This window comes from Canis lupus, chromosome 31, assembly GCF_048164855.1.
Source record: "Canis lupus baileyi chromosome 31, mCanLup2.hap1, whole genome shotgun sequence".
NCBI lineage: Eukaryota > Metazoa > Chordata > Mammalia > Carnivora > Canidae > Canis > Canis lupus.
Genome location: NC_132868.1, coordinates 13,500,115 through 13,521,412, shown reverse-complemented (window position 1 = coordinate 13,521,412; position 21,298 = coordinate 13,500,115). Strand labels below are relative to the sequence as shown.

At 43.0% G+C, this 21,298-nt stretch overlaps 1 protein-coding gene across 2 annotated transcripts in view; it reads left to right on the top strand.

The window, feature by feature from the left end:
• SDHA (succinate dehydrogenase complex flavoprotein subunit A) overlaps positions 1-15,430 on the top strand; it is a 29,207-nt gene extending 13,777 nt beyond the window's left edge. For both annotated transcript variants that reach the window (XM_072807438.1, XM_072807437.1), the window contains exons 8-15: positions 288-456; positions 1,226-1,421; positions 2,186-2,357; positions 4,873-4,991; positions 10,716-10,827; positions 10,995-11,125; positions 13,686-13,799; positions 15,087-15,430. In XM_072807438.1, the coding sequence (XP_072663539.1) occupies positions 288-456; positions 1,226-1,421; positions 2,186-2,357; positions 4,873-4,991; positions 10,716-10,827; positions 10,995-11,125; positions 13,686-13,799; positions 15,087-15,173 (1,100 nt within the window). In that variant the 3' untranslated portion in view covers positions 15,174-15,430. The remainder of the gene's footprint in view (positions 1-287; positions 457-1,225; positions 1,422-2,185; positions 2,358-4,872; positions 4,992-10,715; positions 10,828-10,994; positions 11,126-13,685; positions 13,800-15,086) is intronic.
• Positions 15,431-21,298: the final 5,868 nt, after the last annotated feature.

The window sequence follows — 21,298 nt, the reverse complement described above, 5'->3', positions numbered from 1 at the left end:
GTACTTGGTTGTGTTGAAAGTTCACACATGGTTGTCATCGAAATATTCAGCCGAGCTATGTCATCACCACGGAGCTGAGCTTTCCCCTCCTGCTGCTTTGTCAGTACTTTTTGTTATCAAAACTTCACTCTTCCTTAACCTTTCCTTTGTCTAACTCTTTTAGGAGCACAATGCCCTTTCCATATCTTTTTCCTTTCCCCAAAAATGTCTTGAAAAAAATTTGCATTTGAAATACAGACCTAGCAATTGTTAGGTTATAAACATCTAATTAAATGGGTTCTTTGCAGGTATATATGGTGCTGGTTGTCTCATTACGGAAGGATGCCGTGGAGAGGGAGGCATTCTCATTAACAGTCAAGGCGAAAGGTTCATGGAGCGATATGCCCCAGTCGCAAAGGACCTGGCATCCAGAGACGTTGTATCTCGGTCCATGACTCTGGAAATCCGTGAAGGCAGGTGTGTCAGAGCGCACATGCATGCATGCACCCCTCCTTTCTCTTTGGTGGCTGTTGTTGGTGTCTGTATTTTAACATGGGCTGATGTGGCTTTTGTGTGTTTCAGCACCCACGCATCATCCCACCCAGCTCTGTGTAGCCTGTGTGTAGTTACCTTTGCTGCCCTGGGACTATCTTTTCATTTTTGATATTGCTCTAAAAACCTATATTTTGGGAAGTTTGGGTGGTTTGATGTGAATCTCAAATCTGGAGATCAGATTTATTGTGGAGCATCATTTGCACATGAGTGTTGTGAGAGAGACGGATATGCTTACAACCTGACGTTAGGATGTGGGCCTTTGATGCTGATTTGGGACCCTGTGTGTGGGCTCTTGTTTGCTGAAGCGTTAGGCTCTTCAGTGCCAGCACTGTCTCACTGTGGTGATGCTTGTCAGATATTTGGTGTTACAGCCTCTAGATACTTTCTATTTGCAGTTAAAGGACTTCTTAATGCATTTATCAAGGAAAACACATTGTAACTTTCCGATACTAGAGTATGAGCCTAGCGACGGCTGGATGTCTGTCCCAGTCCTAGGTGTGTCCCAGCACATACTCCACCCTGGCACATGGTAGGTGCTCAGAAATGAGGTGAGAAATGGATGGCCACAAGTGAGGAGAGATTCTGTACAGCATAAGAACAGTGGAACTTTATATGCTTCAGTGACTTCGTAATCTCATATTTTCTGTAATTATCATTCTTTGCCTCACACCATGATGTCCTTTTCCACCAGAGGCTGTGGCCCCGAAAAAGACCATGTGTACCTGCAGTTGCACCACCTACCGCCCGAGCAGTTGGCCATACGTCTGCCTGGCATTTCAGAGACGGCCATGATCTTTGCCGGTGTGGATGTCACCAAGGAGCCAATCCCCGTCCTTCCCACTGTGCATTATAACATGGGTGGCATTCCCACCAACTACAAGGGGCAGGTGACCAAGCCCAGACCCTTCCATGGTGGGGAATAGGGCAGGAATGATGAGCCCATCTCACAGTTGTCCCTTGCGAGCTCAGTTAGTGAAGACAGATGGTTTCCTCAGAAAGCACTGTGTTGTGTTGGCAACTCCCTTGAGTTGCTGCTGGAGGGCAAAGCGGGGCTCGGGTATATTCCAGGGTTCACATTCACTCTAATAGCGAGCAGTCACTGGTCACTTACTGATCCCTCCATGGTACATAGTCGTGGATGCAATGTCATTTGCAGCTTTTCCCTGTTTAGGATTTATTTTCCTTTATGATCTCTTGTTACTTTTACTGTGACCTTTTAAATTGTGTGCTCTTTATAACCAATACTTTGGAGTGGTTTGCAGTCCACCCAGAGCCTTTTGGTTCTTGACTTTTTTGGCCTTTCCTCAGGCAAGTGGCTGGGGATCTACTCCTCCCTTTATAGATGAGTACTATGCTATATGCCCTTCCCTTTGTCTGAATCCAGAGTCCAAGTGTGGAAGTGAGAGGGTCAGTCAGGGGTGGTGAGTGAGGTTTCTAATGAGCAATAGGTGTGGGATTGAAATCACAGGTACTGCCATGTGGGATCCTTTGAGTATCCGGGCACAGATTCAGTTAGAGAGCTCCCTATATACAGAGTGGATCCAGTCCTTACCTGCCCTCCATCCTCTCTGCCCCTGCATGCAGACATCCCCTGCTGGGAAGCAGACGGGTACAAACTGTGCTCCTAAAGTCTTCACTCTTCCTCCTACAGGTTCTGAGGCACGTGAATGGCCAGGATCAGATTGTGCCTGGCCTGTATGCATGCGGGGAGGCCGCCTGCGCCTCGGTGCACGGTGCCAACCGCCTCGGAGCCAACTCGCTCTTGGACTTGGTCGTCTTTGGCCGGGCATGTGCCCTGAGTATCGCAGAGTCCTGCAGACCTGGTATGTGTTTTCTTCAAGTAGCCAGGCTATTTCAGGAGGTGAGAGGTTACCATGTCTTGATTTGTAATTGGAAATTGCCTTAGTGATCCACCTATAAGTAAAGAAACAGTGGGGATCCCTGGGTGGCTCAGCGGTTTAGCGTCTGCCTTCGGCCCAGGGCGTGATCCTGCAGTCCCGGGATCAAGTCCCACATCGGGCTCCCTGCATGGAGCCTGCTTCTCCCTCTGCCTGTGTCTCACATGAATAAATAAATAAAATCTTTAAAAAAAGAGAGAGAAAAGAAAGAGATTTCTATAGTAATAGACTTGGGACTCGACACAGGCTAGGTGTGGGTCCTAACAGTTTATGTAGAGGGTAACCTAGTTTTGGTCAGGTATTGTTTTGCAGTTATTATGTTCTCCTTAGAAAAGTCACTATGGGAATTGTTTTGAGGAGAAGTTTATCACACAGTGCTTGCTCAGTATAAATTATTTACTTGCTATGAAATATTTTAAAGAGTAGGTGTGGGGGCAGCCCGGGTGGCTCAGCGGTTTAGCTCTGACTTCAGCCCAGGGTGTGATCCTGAAGACCAGGGATTGAGTCCCATGTCAGGCTTCCTGCATGGAGCCTGCTTCTCTCTCTGCCTGTCTCTGCCTCTGTGTGTGTGTCTCATGAATAAATAAATAAAATCTTAAAAAAAAAAAAAAAAGTAGGTGTGAATATATATAAGTTCTCAATATTTATGGAAAAGTAATTTAGGTTCTTAAAAAATATAAATAATCTGTTAAAGGAGAACATAATGCACACAAAACAGAGCATTGGGTCATAGCCCTCCCTTCCGTGATACAGTGGATTTCAGTCTGTGATTCTGTTCTGGCAACTTAAAATAATTTGCTGAGGAAAAAACACTCTGTGCTGGAAGTGTGAGTCCTTCTGTAAATGGGACGCTTACTGTTGCTATGAGCTTCCAGAGGGTCTTCATGTGGGTTACGTTGGCCCATTCGTTCACGACGACATGTTAGGTGAAGACACTGTTCCCCAAGGGAGGGTTGTGGGATCCCTGGGCCCCTCTCTTCCCGTTATGCTTCACTGGTGGTAACTGTTTAGTCTCAGTTGTTCTGTTTTTATCAAACAAAAGTTTTTTTATGGATTTTAACTCTTACTGTCCTACTAGTTATATTAGCCCTCAGTATAACAAGCTGCACTCCCCTTTATATCTGCAGTTAGCAGATAATATAACGAAATGGACAGTTATGTTTTCAAACACCTTCTCTCTTGCTCTGACTGCAAGTCCAGGCTAAAAGGCAGAGGTAGGGCCCTGTGCCCATTTTTGCTGCAAAGGCAGGAGTCAAAACCACCTGGTCTGACCCCCAATCTAGTGCTTGTCTCACTGTAATGGTGAAGCCTGAAATAAAATCCCAGGGCAAAGCAGAAAATTCAAAGTTCCCTTTTTTTGGAAATGAGAAAAAGCAAGTTTTATAAGAATATCTTATAATTTAATATCTGAAAGACCAATGCATACTTTAAAAAAATTTTTTTTGACTCAAAAATAAAAGGAACAAATTCCTTGTTCGTGCAACAGCACAAATGGATCTCAGACATATTAAGTTGTATTAATCAGGCTCAAAAGGTTTCATATATCTGACTATTTATATAACATTATGGAAGAGACAAAACTGAGGAATAAGCTGGCTCAGTGGTTGCCATCTAATCCTGGTGGGCCTTGTGCAACTCTGATATCATATCTTAATTATACTTTTAAAAACAAAGGGAAGGAAAAACACTATTACTTTTAAAATGTGAATATTTTAAACATTCTGTACCCTAATTATGTACCCTAAATTGGTACCCCAAGTAATCACTTTTCTAATACATTACAAACAAAAGCAGAAGAAACCACAGCTGGCCTGGAAGAGCTGGGGTGGTTTGCATGATAGACCAGTGCCCTCACTCCTTGTAGAGAGCTACTGTGAGCAACCCTACTTTGCCTGCAAATCCTTGTTTCCTCATTTCATACCTTGTGCCCATATTACCTATGGAAGAAAATTCATTTCAAACCATGTCATTAAAAAAACAACATCTTTAAAAGTTTTCAAAACATTTATCTTTTTAGAAGTCAGAAAAGCATATCTTGAGGTTTAGTTAAGCAGGTGCAAGGGCCCGAATCAGCAGGAGACTTTTAAACATGCCTGGCCAGGCCCTCCCTCTCCCTTGAATGAGAACCACCATTGGTAGGGGTGAGGTGTTTTGGCAGAATTGTTGGAAACTGCTCACTATTCTGAAGGTCAGTTTTCCCTTCAATAGAGTAATAATGCCAGGTTTCTTTGCATAAATCTAATTTTTTAACTTAGGAATGGATTCTGATTTGTTCATAGATTTCATATTGGATACCTACTCTTTGCCAGAAATTTTGTTTTTAAGTTTGCTCTTTGGCCCCAAGTCAGTATGTGGTTCTTTAGGGTTAGGGCAGTCCAGATTATGTGTATGTTTTCCAAACTCCAATAAATTCTCACTTTTTGTCTGTGTGTTTTTTAAGGAGATAAAATTCCCCCGATTAAACCAAATGCCGGGGAAGAGTCTGTCATGAATCTTGACAAACTGAGATTTGCCAATGGAAGTGTAAGAACATCTGAACTACGACTCAACATGCAGAAGGTAAGCCCTGCACACGCTCTGGAGTGTGCAGGCTGTGTGTCCATAGCCTTATGCTGGGCTCAGAGCGAACAGCAAAAGGACATGTTCTACACAGCAAGCTGGAGGTAGCAGCCCAGGGCAGACACTGCAGTTGTCTATGTCCCAGGTTGTTTGCATGCGGCTTCCCTTCTCAGACCCTTTCTGCTGTCAAGTGTCCATCAAAGTCTAGAGTGGGAGGGATAGTGGAAGATCTGAGAAGCTCCGTTCCCAGCTGGGAGCTTCCTTGCAGTTAATCTTACCACCACAGCCAGCTTCTAGCAACTCTAGGTGATGTCTTTGAGCTGGTGCATTGAAGCCCCTAAATAAAATCGGGAGGAAAGGGGAGCATAGGTGAGACATACATGAGACAGTCAACACTCCATTATAAAACAGGCTTTATGTTAGATGAATTTTCCCTACTGCAGGCTAACAAGTGTTCTGGGCACATTAAAGGTCAGCTAAGTGAATATTCAGTAAGTTAAAGGTGTATTAAATACATTTCTGACTTACACCATTTTTAACTTTCATTGGGACATAACCCCATCAGAAGTCAAAGATCTGTATGTGCCTCGTAATCTGTGCACTGGTTATTGTCAGAATATTTACTTTCTAGATCAGCACATCTGATGGGCTGTTCTCTGAGGATAGGAACATGTGTCTTTGACCACATGTAAAGAACTAAATCTGCATTTTATTCAGCTTCGATGTAATATAAAGCACTACATGTGGCTACTGCATTGGCTAATGCAGGGTTAGAGCAATAAAAAAAGTATGTAAGACAGCTAGGGATCACCAGATTCTTCTAATACAGGGATTCTTGGTCCACAAATGAGATCTCTGTCCAGTTGAAGTCATTTGCAAGATTTCTGTGGAGACGTTTTCCGAAAAGAGGAAGTCCCTTTTAGTTCTATCCTGAAGCGTCCAGTGGCACAAACTCTAATCATCAAAAGAAAAAAGTTGCATACTGCATACTTCTGTAGGAACTTCAGAGAAGTTCTGGGCTTTAGGGAAACTTCCTGGAAAGGTAAGGCGAATAGCGCGAGTGAAAGGCAGAGGTTTGTTTTAGGAAACCAGCCAAGAGGAACTGAGCAGAACTTTTGCAGGGTATTGATACCGGGGAATGGCCACCAGCTACGACAGATATAATCCTTGCACTATATAGTAGGAAATTCTATTTGAGTGTGGAAATGATGAACCCATGATATTTTGAAATGGGAAGTCCTAGAAACATTTCCACCAAGTAAGGCACATACAGATCTTTGACTTCTGATGGGGTTATGTCCCAATGAAAGTTAAAAATGGTGTAAGTCAGAAATGTATTTAATACACATTTAACTTACTGAATATTCACTTAGCTGACCTTAAATGTGCCCAGAACACTTGTTAGCCTGCAGTAGGGAAAATTCATCTAACATAAAGCCTGTTTTATAACAGAGTGTTGACTGTCTCATGTAATTTATCGAATACTGTACTCAAAGTGAAAAACAATGATTGTATGAGTGCAGATGGTTGTTTACCCTCGGGATCTAGTGGGAGCTACAGCTGCTGCCACTGCCTGGAGTCATATGAGAGTGTATGTTGCTGCACAGTACTAGCCTGGGAGAAGATGAAAATTCACAATGCAGTGTCTCTGAATTGCAGATCACTTTTGCACCATCGTAAAGCTCAAAAATCGTAAGTCAAACTCTTCTAGATTAGGGACCATCTAAACTGTTACCTGCTGTGTGCCAGGCAGTCTTCTAGATGCCCCAGTCATCTGAAGAGAATAAAAAACGCTGCCCTCTTGGAATGTGCACTTGAGTTGGAGGACTAGTTTTTCTGATTTCCAGGTGATACTGTGAGTGATAGAAATCAGTTACGTATTGAAAAGGAGTGGACAAGTATCATTACTTACAGATACAATTAAAAATCTCAAGGCAATAAGTGAGAAACTCATAAAAACAAGAATGGAGATATCTGTATAAAAGATTCAAAAGTAGCTTTCCAACATGCCTGCAATAATCCATTAGAAAATCATCTCATTCACAGTGCAGACCAAAAGTTTAAAATGCCTTGAATAAACCTAACCCTAAAGAGTATGAAAAGATGAGCACTGAAGAATATAAAAGAATGTTTTAATTAACATTTACTAGATTCTAAGATCGTTTTTTCCATTTCCTTATCCTGAAAGGCCAGAACATTTGATAGTGTGCATTACAATTTTAAACTTATGTATCATTGTGGGGCACCTGGGTGGCTCAGTCTGTTAAGTATCTGCCTTTGGCTCAGGTCATGATCTCAAGGTCCTGGGATTGAGCCCCATGGAAGGCTCTCTGCTCAGCAGGGAGCTTCCCTCTCTCTCTCTCTCTGCCCCTCCTCTCTTTCTTCCTTTCAAATAAATAAAATCTTTAAAAATAAAATTATGTATCATTCTAAAGAAATAGATGAGATGTCTGTTAAATAGAACTAAATCAGTGAGCTATGTTAGTCTATGGTAGAGATGAGTGGCAAAAAGTGGAGTCTAGGAGTAGGCCCAGGCACACGCTGTGATTGAGCATGAGATAAAGGGGTTTTTTAAGAGCCATGAAAAGTTATTCAGTAAGTGATAGGAAATAAAGGTAGATCCTAAAATAAATTTCAGTTTATTTAATATCTTTATTGCATAAACAATACAACCATATAGGAATTTGACATATGAGAGGTATTTACAAGATTAACCAGAAGCCCTCTTTTTCCTCTTCTTCATGACCCTCCACCCCATGCTCACTGCTGACCACCTACCTCATTATCTCAACACTTCTTAGTTTCTGTCACCAAGGGGTCATCTGCTGGCTCTTAGAACATTTACCACTGGATCTCAAGAGTGGGGCAAGACCATAGGAGCTGCTGTCTCCTTGGGAATTTGAAGATGGAGCCCTTATGCTCTTTTGCCCACCATTCAGTATGCTAACCCTCAAGAGTAAGTCTGCTTGGAATCACAGATCCTGGCTGAGTTCCACAAACTGCCTTCCCTAATTGGAAAATATTCCACTTTAACTAACACATATGGATCTAAAATGTGTACTTAATGGCAACATAGAAGCATTTTTTTAAAGCTTTGGTCAAAACTTCATTTTAACTTCGATTTATGATAAAATTCTCAAGGAAGCAGGTATAGAGGGGATGTACCTCAATGTAATAAAGGCCTTATATGACAAGTCTGCAGCTAGGGTCATACTCAGTGGTGAAAAGATGAAAGCTTTCTCATCACAGGAACAAGACAAGGGTGTTCAGTCTCACCACTTTATTCAACACAGCACTGGAAGTCCTGGCTAGAGCAGTCAGGCAGGAAAGAGAAATAAAGCCATCCAAAATGGGAAGGAAGAAGTAAACGTCACTATTTACAGATGTATCAAATCACATATGACACTGACACAGACCCCACAAAAAAACTTAATACAAATTAGTGAATTCAGTAAAGTTGAAAGGTGCAAAGTCAATACATAAAAACTGTTTCTGAATGCTCTGAAAGAGAAATTAAGAAAGCAATCCCATTTCCAATTGCATCAAAAAGAATAAAATACGTAGGAATAAATTTAATCAGGGAGGGGAAAAATATATACACCGAAAATTCTAAAACATTAATGAATAATGTTGAAGATACAAGTAAGTGGGAAGATATTCCGTGCTTGTAGGTTGGAAGAGTGAATATTATTAAAATTTCCATATTTCCTGAAGGAATCCACAGACTCAGTGCAACCTTTATTAAAATTCCAATGGCATTTTTTACATAAATAGAACAAAGAATCCTATATTTGTATGGAACCACAAAAGAACCCGAATAGCCAGAGCAATCCTGAGAGAAAGACAAAGCTGGAGGCATTTCTCTCTCCCTGATTTGAAACTCTATTACAAAGATATAGTAATCAAAACAATAAAGTATTGACCTAAAAGCAGACCTGGAGATCAATGAAATGGAATCGAGCCCATAAATAAACCTATGTAAATATGGTTAATTAATTTACAACAAAAGAAGAATATATGATGGGAGGAAAACCATCTCTTTAATGGTGCTGGGAAAACTGAACAAGCCGCACACAAACAAACACATCTAGATCACCGTCTTGCACCATACACGGAAACTAATTCAGTGGGTTCAAGGCTTGAATATGAGACCTGAAACCCATAAAACTCCTAGAAAACATCGGCAGTAAGCACCTCATCGTGGTCTTGGCGCTGAGTTTTTGATTTGACACCAAGAGCAAGGGCAGCAAAAGTAAAGATAAACTATTGACCACATCATAGTAAAAAGCTTCTGCAGCAAAGGAAACCAACAAAATGAAAAGGCAGCGTACAGAATGAGAAGAAATATATGCAGATCATGTATCTGATAAGGGACTAAAATCCCAAAATATGTAAAGAACTCTTACAACTCAATAGCATAAAAACAATATAATAAATGGACAGAGGATATAAACAGACATTTCTCCAAAGAAGGCATACACATGGCCAACAGATACATGAAAAGATCCTCAACATCACTGATCATCTGGGAAATGCTGATCAGAACCACATGAGGTATCATTTCACACCTATCAGAGATGGTTAGTATCAAAAAGACAAGAAACACAAATGTTACATTGGCAAGGATATGGAGAAAGGGGAGCCCTCCTGCACAGTTTGAGGGAATGGAGATTCGTGTAGCCATTATGGAAAACGGTATGGAGGTTCCCCCCAAAAAATTAAAAATAGAACTACTGTATGATCCAACAAATCCACTTCTGTGTATTTATCCAAAGGAACTGAAAACACTAATTCCAAAAGATACCTGTACTTCCAATCTATTATAGCCACGATATTAAAATAGCCTAGATGCCTATTGGTGGATGAATGGGTAATGAGGATGTGTGTGTATGTTACATATACTTTATATATGGCATATGTTTTATATATAAATAATTATTGAGGCATAAAAAATGAACTCTTGCCGTTTGTGACACCATGGGTGGGCATAGAGGGCATTATGCTCAGTGAAATAAGTCAAAAACAATACCTTATGATCCTACTTATATGTAGAATCTTAAAAAACAAAACAAGAAATTGAGCTCATAGAACAGATTGATGGTTGCCAGAGATGGGGAGTGGCTGAAAGGAGACAAAAGGTACAAGCCTCCAATTAAAATTAAATTAAGTCCTGGGGCTTGTAGTGTATAGCATGGCAATTATAGTTAATAACACTTAATTACATCTTTGAAGGTTGCTAAGAAAGTAGATTTTAAAAGTTCTCATGGAAGAAAGAACAAACTTCATTATAAAATTCAGAGTAATGGATGCCTGGCTGGCCCAGTCAGTAGAATGCATGACTCTTGATGTTAGGATTGTGAATCCAAGGCCCACATTGGGCCAAGAGCTGGCTTGCTTACATACTTACATACATACATACATACATACATAAAATTGAGAGTCATAGATTCATTCTGAATTTCATAGGTTTTAAATTTAATTTACATAAATATTTTATAAAAAGTGAAATGCAGGGGTGCCTGGCTGGTTCAGTCAGTGCAGCATGCAACTCTTGATCTTAGAGTTGTGAGTTTGAGCCTCCCATTGGGTGTAGAGATTACTTAAAAATAAAATCTTAAAAAAATAAAAATGAAATGCGTAAGAAAAAAGCTAAAGGGTTTACCAGTTTTAGTCCTAGCTGCTTCATGTGAATTAAAGATTGACAAATGGTATTTTATGTTCCAGTCGATGCAGAGTCATGCTGCTGTGTTCCGTGTGGGAAGTGTGTTACAGGAAGGCTGTGAGAAAATCAGCCAGCTCTATGGAGACCTAAAGCATCTGAAGACATTTGACCGAGGTGAGCATTCCATGGGGCCCTGCACACAGTTGGGCTGCTGGATATTTGCAAGACAGACTGCCTCAGAGCCCTGTCTGTCCCAGTGCGGAATTCACTCTGCCCACAGCTGCAGCCTGGAGGACCCAGTTAACTGGATCCTATCTCATGAGTACTCGGTGTGTCCCTAGGAATGGTCTGGAACACCGACCTGGTAGAGACCCTGGAGCTGCAGAACCTGATGCTCTGTGCACTTCAAACCATTTATGGAGCAGAGGCCCGGAAGGAGTCACGTGGCGCTCACGCCAGGGAAGATTACAAGGTGTGCCCTGACCACGTACCCCTGTGCACATCATGCCTTCTGTCCACTGGCATTGCTCAGCCCCTATCCCTGCATTTTCTCTACATTTCACTTCATTTTCCCACGAGTAAATTGAAAAAAAATGCCTTTTTTTTTTTTTTTTTTGCCTGATAACTTTCATGCTTTGGTATCACTGTGTTTAGTATCAGCATGACCTTTTTCTTGCCTCAGATCGGCATTTGCTGCTGCCAGTAGCAGCATCTCTAAGCAAAACACACCTGACTTACCAGATCAAAGATTAGTATGCAGTCTGAGTACTATAGCCAGAAAATAGTAAAATGAGAGATAAATCATTATTTGAGACCTGACTTCATTTTGGGTCACTTTTTAAAAATGATCTGTTTTGTTGTTGTTGTTTTTTTTAAGATTTTATTTCTTTTTGAGAGAGAAAGAACACAAGCTGGGGGTGAGGAGGAAGAGCAGAGGGAGAGGGAGAAGCAGCCACCCAGGTGCCCCATAAATTACATGATTTTTATGCAGAGTACAGTTCAGATTCTTCCAGAACAGAGACTCAGCGTATGACAGGAAAATGGGAAGGAAATAGGCACTTGAGGCCAAATACAACTTCAGGATGCAACATCAGCAAGGCCTGAGCCGCTTTCCAGACACACAGGCTCTGGCCCAGGACCAGGTGATGTTGCTGGTAGCAGCCTCGTCCATCAGCAAGACAGAAGCACATGGGGAAATTGGCTACAGGAAGAGGATTAGGTTCTGATTTACAGTGAAATTCTGTTAATTTGCCCTCCACCGACTGGAGCTGGATTAAAGTAAGATTGACTAAGTGCATTCGTCATGAGTACTGAGGACCAGAAGCTTCTCCAGGCTGCAGGTGGGTTGGGTGTTCCTATGGCAAGAAACAGCCAACTCGTTTCATTGAGTCACAGCAGAGATGCAGGTGGAAGCTGCTCCCCCTGGGAGAGCTTACCCCAACGGATATGTTTCCAGATAAGGGAAGGTGCCCCACTTGCTCCCAGGTGAGAGGTCTTGCCTCTGTGCACCTCCACACTTGCCTCTCTCAGCAGAAACAGCCAAGTGTTTGAACCTTTTGTTTTTTTTAATTTATTCATTTATTTTTATAGAAAGCATCTTTTTTTATACTTTCATGTTTTTTTTTTATTTTAATCAATTATTTATTTATTTTTAAGATTTTATTTATTTATTCATGAGAGACACAGAGAGATAGGCAGAGACATAGGCAGAGGGAGAAGCAGGCTCCATTCAGGGAGCCCGATATGGGACTTGATTCTGGAACTCCAGAATCACGCTCTGGGCCAAAGGCAAGCACTCAACCACTAAAGCCCCCCAAGGCGTCCCATATTGCTACTTTTTTTTATTTAAATTTTAGGTAGTTGACATACAGTGCAATATTAGTTTCTGGAGTAGAATTTGGTGACTCATCACTTACATACAACATTCAGTGCTCATCACAAGTATCCTCCTTAATGCCTGTCCTCCACCCACCTCCCTCAATCAACCCTCAGTTTGTTATTATTTTTAAATTTTATTTTTAAGTAATCTCTATACCCAACATGAGACTGAAGCTCAACCCTGAAATCAAGAGTCTCATGCTCTACTCACTGAGTCAGCCAGGCGCCCCTGGTTTTTAATTTAAGTGGCTCTTGTATGTCTTACTCATTACCATGTGTAGTATTCAGCTTCTTTTTAAGCGTTTTTTAACAAAATTTTAACATAATTGCTAGAACTGAAATATTTGAATGAAAAAAACTGAAAGAGAAATTAAAGTCACCCAGAATACAAAGAGACAAAATATTTGTTGAACTTTTAAGTGCATGAAAGATGAGGCTAATTTCTGTAGCCACCCCCCTAGTAGTAAAAATGGAGCTCTGGGCTCACAGTGATGCTGAAGACCCACTGCCTAGCTCTGTGGCCTCAAGCGGGTCCTTCCCTGGTTGGGACTCGTGCTATGGAGACTCTGGAACGGGAGCCCAGGGTGGACGGGCACTCGGAGGATGTATCACAGGTCTCATCTCTCCATCCCACCTGTGTCTGGAACTTAATTGCACTGTGTTTCTTACTGTGTGTTCTCTTAGGTCAGATATACACAAAATGGTTTTTCATTAGGGATTGTACACAAGAAGGGACATGGGTTGAAAAGTAGACTAGGAGCACCTGGGTGGCTTAGTTGGTAAACCATCTGCCTTCAGCTCAGGTCATGATCTTAGGATCGAGCCCTGTGTCTTCCTGCCCAGCAAGGAGTCTGCTTCTACCTGCAGCTCCCCCTGCTTGTGTTCTCTTGCTCACCCTCTCTGTTGAATAAATAAAATCTTAAAAAGAAAAATGGACTAGGAATGCCAGCTCTCTGTGAACAAGTTCTGCTTGGGACACTGGATACCTCTGTGTTGAGTGGGATCCAGGGGATTCACATCAGACTAGTCTCTCATGTATCATTTTAATGAGTTTGCCATGTTTTCCAGTTATATTGCCCTATTAGAGAAATAAGAAATTTGAAGTGTATTTGTTGATGGTATTTTCTGAAATAAACTAATTTCCCTGGCCTCAGGTGCGGATTGACGAGTATGATTACTCTAAGCCCATCCAGGGACAGCAGAAGAAGCCGTTTGAGGAGCACTGGAGAAAGCACACCCTTTCCTACGTCGATATCAAGACTGGGAAGGTATGTGGGGAACGTGTCCTGCTCACGGATGCACTAATGACTGTGCCGTCCCATATATTCTAGAGTACAACTTATGATGGGCTGGGAGAAGCAACATGGATTTAAGTCCCTGTTGGCAGACCTGAGACACTACTGAAAAGGACTCTTGTTGGGCTTCTCTTGGAAACAGAATCCAGTGTGGATGGGTGGTTTAGAAGTGCTGGTCTTCCACAGTTGTAGCACCTGGCAGGGAGTGCCCAAGGCTTGGTGGCAGGGGAGAGGATGATTCTGGAGCCCAATGAGAGCAGGTCGTGGGGTGGGGGCAAGGTGGGGGGCATTGGCTGGACCATCTGGAGGCAGCCTCAGGGAACACGGAGTATGCTGTGTAGCCCACAGCATGGGCCCAGCACAGAGCAAGCAGAGGAGGGGGTGCAGTGGGCAGAGTCCTGGGACAGCCAGCTTAGGTTGCAGTAGAGCCTCACAGTCTTATTCCACCAAAGCATAACTCATCCATTTGCCATTTCTGCTGGACATTAAGAATCAGAACTAAGATATAAAGTGTTACTTGAGCTTTTCAGACTTGTAAGGGAGAGTCTTAATCATTTATGTGAGTCTACAGAAATAACGTGCTTTGCTGCCATCACTTAATACAGAGAGCCTAGTGTGTCTGTTATTTCAAGTAGGCAGTAACTTTCATAATTTTGCGTGAAGGCTATTTTCTGACAGTGTATAGAAAGAAATGAGACTTTCTCTCGGTACAGCCCTGTTTTTAGTAATGTTCAAGGGTTTTTGAAAGTATTAAAGAAACTTTTAGCAAGTAGAAAAATAAACAAAAGCCATGTTTGTAAGCTCACCAGTCAGAGATATCCTTCATTATCATTCTGAAATATTTCCTTCAGGTTTTGCATGTATACATACACTTTTCCTGATACGCAGGTATATAAATACAAATAGAAAAACTTTTGGTAAATACAGGGTTTAAGCATAATTAAAGAATGATAATATATGCAAGGTTTCACTTCTTGAGCATTTGTGTAAAGCATCAAGAATTTTATACATTGTTATTTTAGTTGCTGTATTTCATTACATGGAGTTACCATAATTTACATACCTGGTCCCCTATTGTACGTTTAGGTCATTTTTGAGTTTGTTACTGAAAAATACTCCACAATGAGTATTTGTGATTTTAAGTTCCTGAAATTTGTCTACAAATAACTTTTATAGTGAATTTTTCAAAAAATATACAAGCGAATACTGTTTTTATGTTTTTCCACAAATTTTAACTTACTGTAGATTCTTCTTTTTAAGGTCTCATTGGAATATAGACCTGTGATCGACAGAACTTTAAATGAGGCTGACTGTGCCACGGTCCCTCCAGCCATTCGCTCCTACTGATGAGACCAGAGTTGACCAGCTTTTGTAATTATGTATAATAGCTCATGCGTGTGTTCATATCCTAATTACCTTTTTAAAATCCTGTACTCAAGTGAATAAGGAGTGTCATTGGAATAGAGATCATCTACCCGGTAGCCAGAAGCTTGCTAGTAATCAACAGCCAGGAAGTGTGAATGAAGCTTACCTTTTGCTTCATCATCCTTGTGAAATAATAAAACTGGGCATGATTCTTAAATAAAGCATAAATTACAAACTTCTATTTCCAAGTCCATTTAAGAACTTGTACTATTTGACTTGAGGCATGTTGTTGACCTGAAAGATCAATATCCAGAAATTTTGTTGTGTAGTTAAGTAAAAATGACTTTTGGTGCTGACAGCACATGAAGAAAACAAGCATCTCCTCCTTGTTCTTAGTAAGCAAATGGTTTAATATGTCAACATGCATCCTAAGGTATTGAAGTCACCAGGTACTAAAGGAAATAGATGAGGCGTACAAGGATTTCTTCCTTCTCTGCTTGCTTTCCAGTGCTGCTCAGAGGTCCCTTTCCTACACAGTACTCATCATCTCTGGGCTGGCTTCTGTAGAATCCAGTCCACTTGCACATAGAGGCATTGATTTTACTGGCTGTTTCTCCGCTTTAGGAACTGTCTTGTAAATATGTAAAACATTCACGTTTTTTCAGAGTCTGTCATATTTAGAGCTAACCTTGATTGTCTCTGCATCCCCTCCCCCATAGCACTCACTTTAGTTATCTTCCTAGCGAGTGTTTTAAGAGAAAAAAAAGCAAATCTGTATTTGCATTATGATGTATTGACTATTGTGCACACCATGTCTGCATATCCTTTTTTTTTTTTAAGATTTTTTATTTATTCATGAGACACGAGAGACGGAGAGAGAGAGGTAGAGACACAGGCAGAGGGAGAAACAGGCTCCATGCAGGGAGCCTGACGTGGGACTTGATCCTGGGTCTCCAGGATCAGGCTCTGGGCTGAAGGCGGTGCTAAACCACTGAGCCACCCAGGCTGCCCATGTCTGCATATCTTATCATCAGTAAGTCTTCTTCCTTTAGCTGCATGAATGTACCTTACCGTCCAGTGGTGGACATTTGTGTTCTTTCCAGTATTACAGACACCACAATGAGTAATTTTGTGGGTGAAGTCCTTTTCTTTGAGGTGGAGTCCTAGAATTGCTATGCAATGCACATGTCATTCTGTTAGATGTTCCCAAATTCTGTTTCCCAAATTCTCTTGTGTTGGAGAAGAGTCACTATTTCCCATGGCTTTGCAAAGAAAGTATGATGGCAAGTGTTTGGATGTCTGCCAATCACATAATGAGAAATTTTATCTTAGTATAGCTTTTCTCTTTTTCTTTCTTTCCTTGGTGGGGGTTAGCATTTTTCACAGTTCTTTTGAGGTATGATTGGCAGAGGTAATAAACGCATTCACTAGCCTGAGTTTCTGGCCCCTTTGTAATCTCCCTCCTTTATCCACAGCAGTGCACAGGGAACCACTGATCTACTTTCCATCATTAGAGATGAGCTCACGTGCTCCAAAGTACATATAAATGGAACCATACAGCATGCACTCTTTGATGTTGATTTTGTTGGTTCATTCACATTGCTGCACAAGCAAGAGGATGGGTGTGTTCGTGGCTTGAGGGCTGCATCCAGGTGTCAGCTCCTGGCTCTACTCTACCACTACCACCAGAGAGAGACCCTGAGCAGAATCACAGGTGCTTGGGGCAAGAAGGTACAGGTCTGGTGAGTGCTGGGGGAGTTCCAGACCATGCAGCATTGAGTGTCTGCAACCCAGCTGCAGATCAAATGGTGACTGTCACAAGAGGAGAGTGTCATTTCAAGTGGCATTAGAACATAGAACTTCTGAGTTTACAGTTTCAGTAAACTTTAAGGATAAATGAAACCACTAAGAAAGCCTATGTTTCATCAGCAGTCTTACTGTTACTAGGGATATTGGTGTTCATACTTTGAAATTGTGTAGTGTAAGTTAAAGCTAGTAATAAGTATAAACTCTTCTTTGTTCCTTTATATATATTTTTTTGTTATTTTTAAAAGATTTTATTTATTTGAGATTGAGAAATCACTAGTTGGAGGGGCAGAGGGAGAGGGAGAAGCAGACTCTCCACCAAGCAGGGAACCCAACGCAGGGCTCAATCCCGGGACCCCTATATCATGACCTGAGCCAAGGCAGACACTTAACCAACTAAGCCACCCAGACACCCCTTCTCTGTTCTTTTTAAAACACACACACACACACACACACACACACACACACACACACACACACACTGCCCCTCTCTGCCCCAGTAGCAGTGGGCTCTAAGCACCCTGATTGTGGGGTCTGCTTACCACTGCCCTCTCTCCCCCATAGCCACAGATTGACTATATTAAAAACATTAGTATGTTCATTTATAATGATAGTTTAAAAACTCAGCCAACACTGAGCAAACAATCACTTTTGGAAGTAACTAGGGCACTAACTACTAATACTGAAAATGGACAATTAGAGGAAAATAGTGAAATGGTTATCCTGCTTTTAATCCACAAATTGCCATTCAGGATAACCTAGTTGATTAGGAAAAGTATTTTATGGATAATAAAATAGATAAAGGAGTAAGGAATGATAGCATCTAAAGACCCCGTTTCTGCTATCCCCAGTGTGGTTCTGGAAATGCATGTGGATCAGAGTTGCCTGGAAGGATTGTTGAATAATTCCTGACCCCATCCCAGGACTTCTGGTTCAGCAGGTCCTGGGGTTGGGCCTGAGAATCTGCATGTGTAGTATGTTCAGGGCCCACCCTTTGAAAACCACCTGTTTGGGGTGATGTGGTCAACAAACATGGAGATGATTTTCAGAAGATAACAGGTGGAGAGATGACTGACAACTTCAGACCTCCATGCTAACCAGTAGATGAAACAGCGTGCCAAAGAATATTGCAGAAGTGGAAGTATAAATATGGGCATCTAAACATCATTTAAGTGTTAGGACAATGAATGAAAAGCTGGCAAAGGCAGGTACCTGAAGCATAATTAGATGACAGAAGGGCTGATTGGTTTCAAAGAAGTAACTGAGGCCCTGGCTTCCTTATATCTGCTACTTTTCAACCAAAAGTCAACCTGTGGACCATTTTTATGAACATTCTGAAACCAAGAAAATCACGGGAGTAGGTCTGGAAATACAAGTTTCTATGGGACAGAATATTTCATACTGGTAATATGGGTTTTTTTTTTGTTTGTTTTATTCATGAGAGACAGGCAGAGATGTAGGCAGAGTGAGAAGCAGGCTCCATGCAGGGACCCCAATGTGGGACTCTATTCCGGGATTGCTGGATCATGCCCTGAGCTGAAGGCAGAAGCTCAACTGCTGAGCCACCCAGGCATCTCTGTACTGGAAATATTTTGTACAATGTATATTCAAGGTTCTAAGAGAACCCACATGTTAGGGGAATTTACAGAGCAGAGAAATTTTTTTTAAATGTGCATCAAGGTAAAAAACTAGAATACTATCCAGAGAGATGTGGTTAATTTCTAATATGGATCAAAAGCAAAAAATTAAGATACAGTACAGTACTCTTCAACTGTCCATAGCATTAGCCATAGCCACATAGCTATTTAAGCTCACCAAAATTACATAAAACTTAAAATTACATTCCCTAGTCCCCTTGATCCATTTCAAGTGGTCAGTAGCTACATGTGGCAAGTGGCTGCCACACTGGACAGCAGAGCAGTCGGATTGTTGCAGAAAGTTCTGTTCACCAACAGCAGTATACACAGTCACTAGTGTATTAAACAGCACCTATGATAAATTGGCCACTACCTAATATAAAACCTGAGTTAAATAAAAAGTGGTCAGTCATTCTCTTTCATACTGAATTCTGACAATATTGGTTGGAAAGGAGGCGGAGGCCTGGGCACAGTTGGCTCCATCCCCTAGAATTCTGCACCAGAGTCTGTAAAAGGGAAGTGACAGAGAAGGTCTCTAGCGTGTAAATGTCACAGTACAAGTCATTGGTGGTCTTGATGAGAAAATAAGGCACAAATGACAACTCAATGTGCCTTCAGAGGGAAAGCTGTTAGGGTGGATACATACAAAGTGTGTGTGTGTGCGTGCGCCCATGCACACATTCACACACACAAAAGAATGGACATATAACTTACTTGGTCATCCCATTTGTTTAACATTTGAGAGTTCACTATATGCCAGACATACGATGAACAAGAGGGTAGACTATGAAGTGTTAGGAATGCTAGCACCCAGAAATAGCCAATGTTTAAAAAGTTCTAAGGGTAATAAAAGGCATTTTCCAACTGGCCCAACATTAGATACATTATGTGCTAACGTTAATGGGAGGAAGAGAGCAGTGTTGTCTTTCAGTTTATTTCTCTCCTCTCCCATCCAGGAGCACCATCTACTTGGAAAGCTTAGAACAGACCTGGTTAAGAGGGAACTGAATCCCAAGATAGGCGAGGGGATAGTGGCAAGTACATTAATACTTTAAGTGATTGAGTCTGTAGAACTAGGCAGGGGCTAGGCTGCATCTTTCTGCTGGCGAGGAGACGGTCTCCCCTGTGGCTGCGCATCTCTGCCATGAGGCCACAGGACTCCAGGCAACACCGTCCCCACCAATGGCAGCAATTCACTGAGAGGACCCCAAGGCTTAGGCCTGCCCTAGCAGTATGGCCCAGGTGCTGTGCCCCACCCGACCTGTTCCATGCAGACAGTTGGAGCCAGTGGCTCATTAGAAATCAGGGCTGAGGGATCCCTGGGTGGCGCAGGGGTTTAGTGCCTGCCTTTGGCCCAGGGCACGATCCTGGAGACCCGGGATCGAATCCGACGTCGGGGTCCCAGTGCATGGAGCCTGCTTCTGTCTCTGCCTCTCTCTGCGACTATCATAAATAAATAAAAATTTATTAAAAAAAAAAATGAATGTTTAGGAAAAAAAAGAAATCAGGGCTGAGGTGAAGGGAGGGACTGCACCAGCCAGTGTCTCTGAAGACGCCTTCTAGAATCATCTGTACCTTAGTGAGTTACATTGTTGGGGGCAGGGCAGGATTGTCTTTAAGCCTTCGTTTCCTACTACTTAATCTCCCTTTTAAGAGTCAGCCTTGCCCCACAGGATGACTCCGGGAAGCACACGGAGGCCTGGGCTACAGCTCCTTGCCTGTTGACCAGGCCCACCATGGTTTTCTGGTCAGGAATTTGTGTACTTTGCAGCTGATGGCCGTGAGGTGCTGGCCTGAGGACCCCCCTGAAGTCCCTGAGTCACGAGGGTGCGGTGTGACCCTGTGGGCCCCGCTGGCCACGGGAAAGGAGTGTGGCTTGGCCTTCCAGGGCAGACAGCACACAGCGACACCCGTGACCCGGCCCCGCCCGCCGGGTGGTGTCTTGGAAGTCTCCCCGCGAAGTGCGCGGCAGAATCCTAGCTATCAATTTTGTGCAGTTAGGGGCCCGAGATGGGACACAGACCACAGATGGACTTCAGAAGCTGTGGAAAATTCCAGAAAACATTGCTCAGCGAGTACTTTGTGAGGAGAAACGTAGAAACCATGTGAATTTGCTAAGGCGTGGGAAAACTTCCTGTGGAGGGGGCGGGGGGCGGGGGGTACTTCAGGCGAAGCCAGCGTCACGGGCGATCGCGGGAGGTCGCGGAAGGCCGTGGTACATCAGGGGAGATCCCAGGTCACCGGAGATCCTAGGAGGTCATGGAAGATCACGGGAGCTCCAGGAGATCCCGGAAGGTCACGGGAGATCCCCGTTCCCTCGAGGAATCCGGCGGAGAGAGCCGGGAAGCCGCGGAGCGCTCCTCGGGGCCTCGGCGGGGGCGGGGGCGGGGGCGGGGGCGGGCCGGCCCTGAGGCCCAGCAGGGCCCACCCCCGACGCCGGCAGGGGCGAGGTGCGGGTGACACCGCCCGCCGACGCACGGGGACGCAGAAACACTCCGGAAAAGTGTCTCGTCCCCCTCGGTCACACTCGGTCCCGGGACGTCGTGTGCAAGAATGAAACACGGTCGAGGGGAGCCCCTTCCGCGCGTCCTGTCGGTGCCCCTGCCGGCCGAGCGGCCTCCGCACCAGGGTCCGCGGCCCCGGGCGTCGCCTAGCAACCGGGCC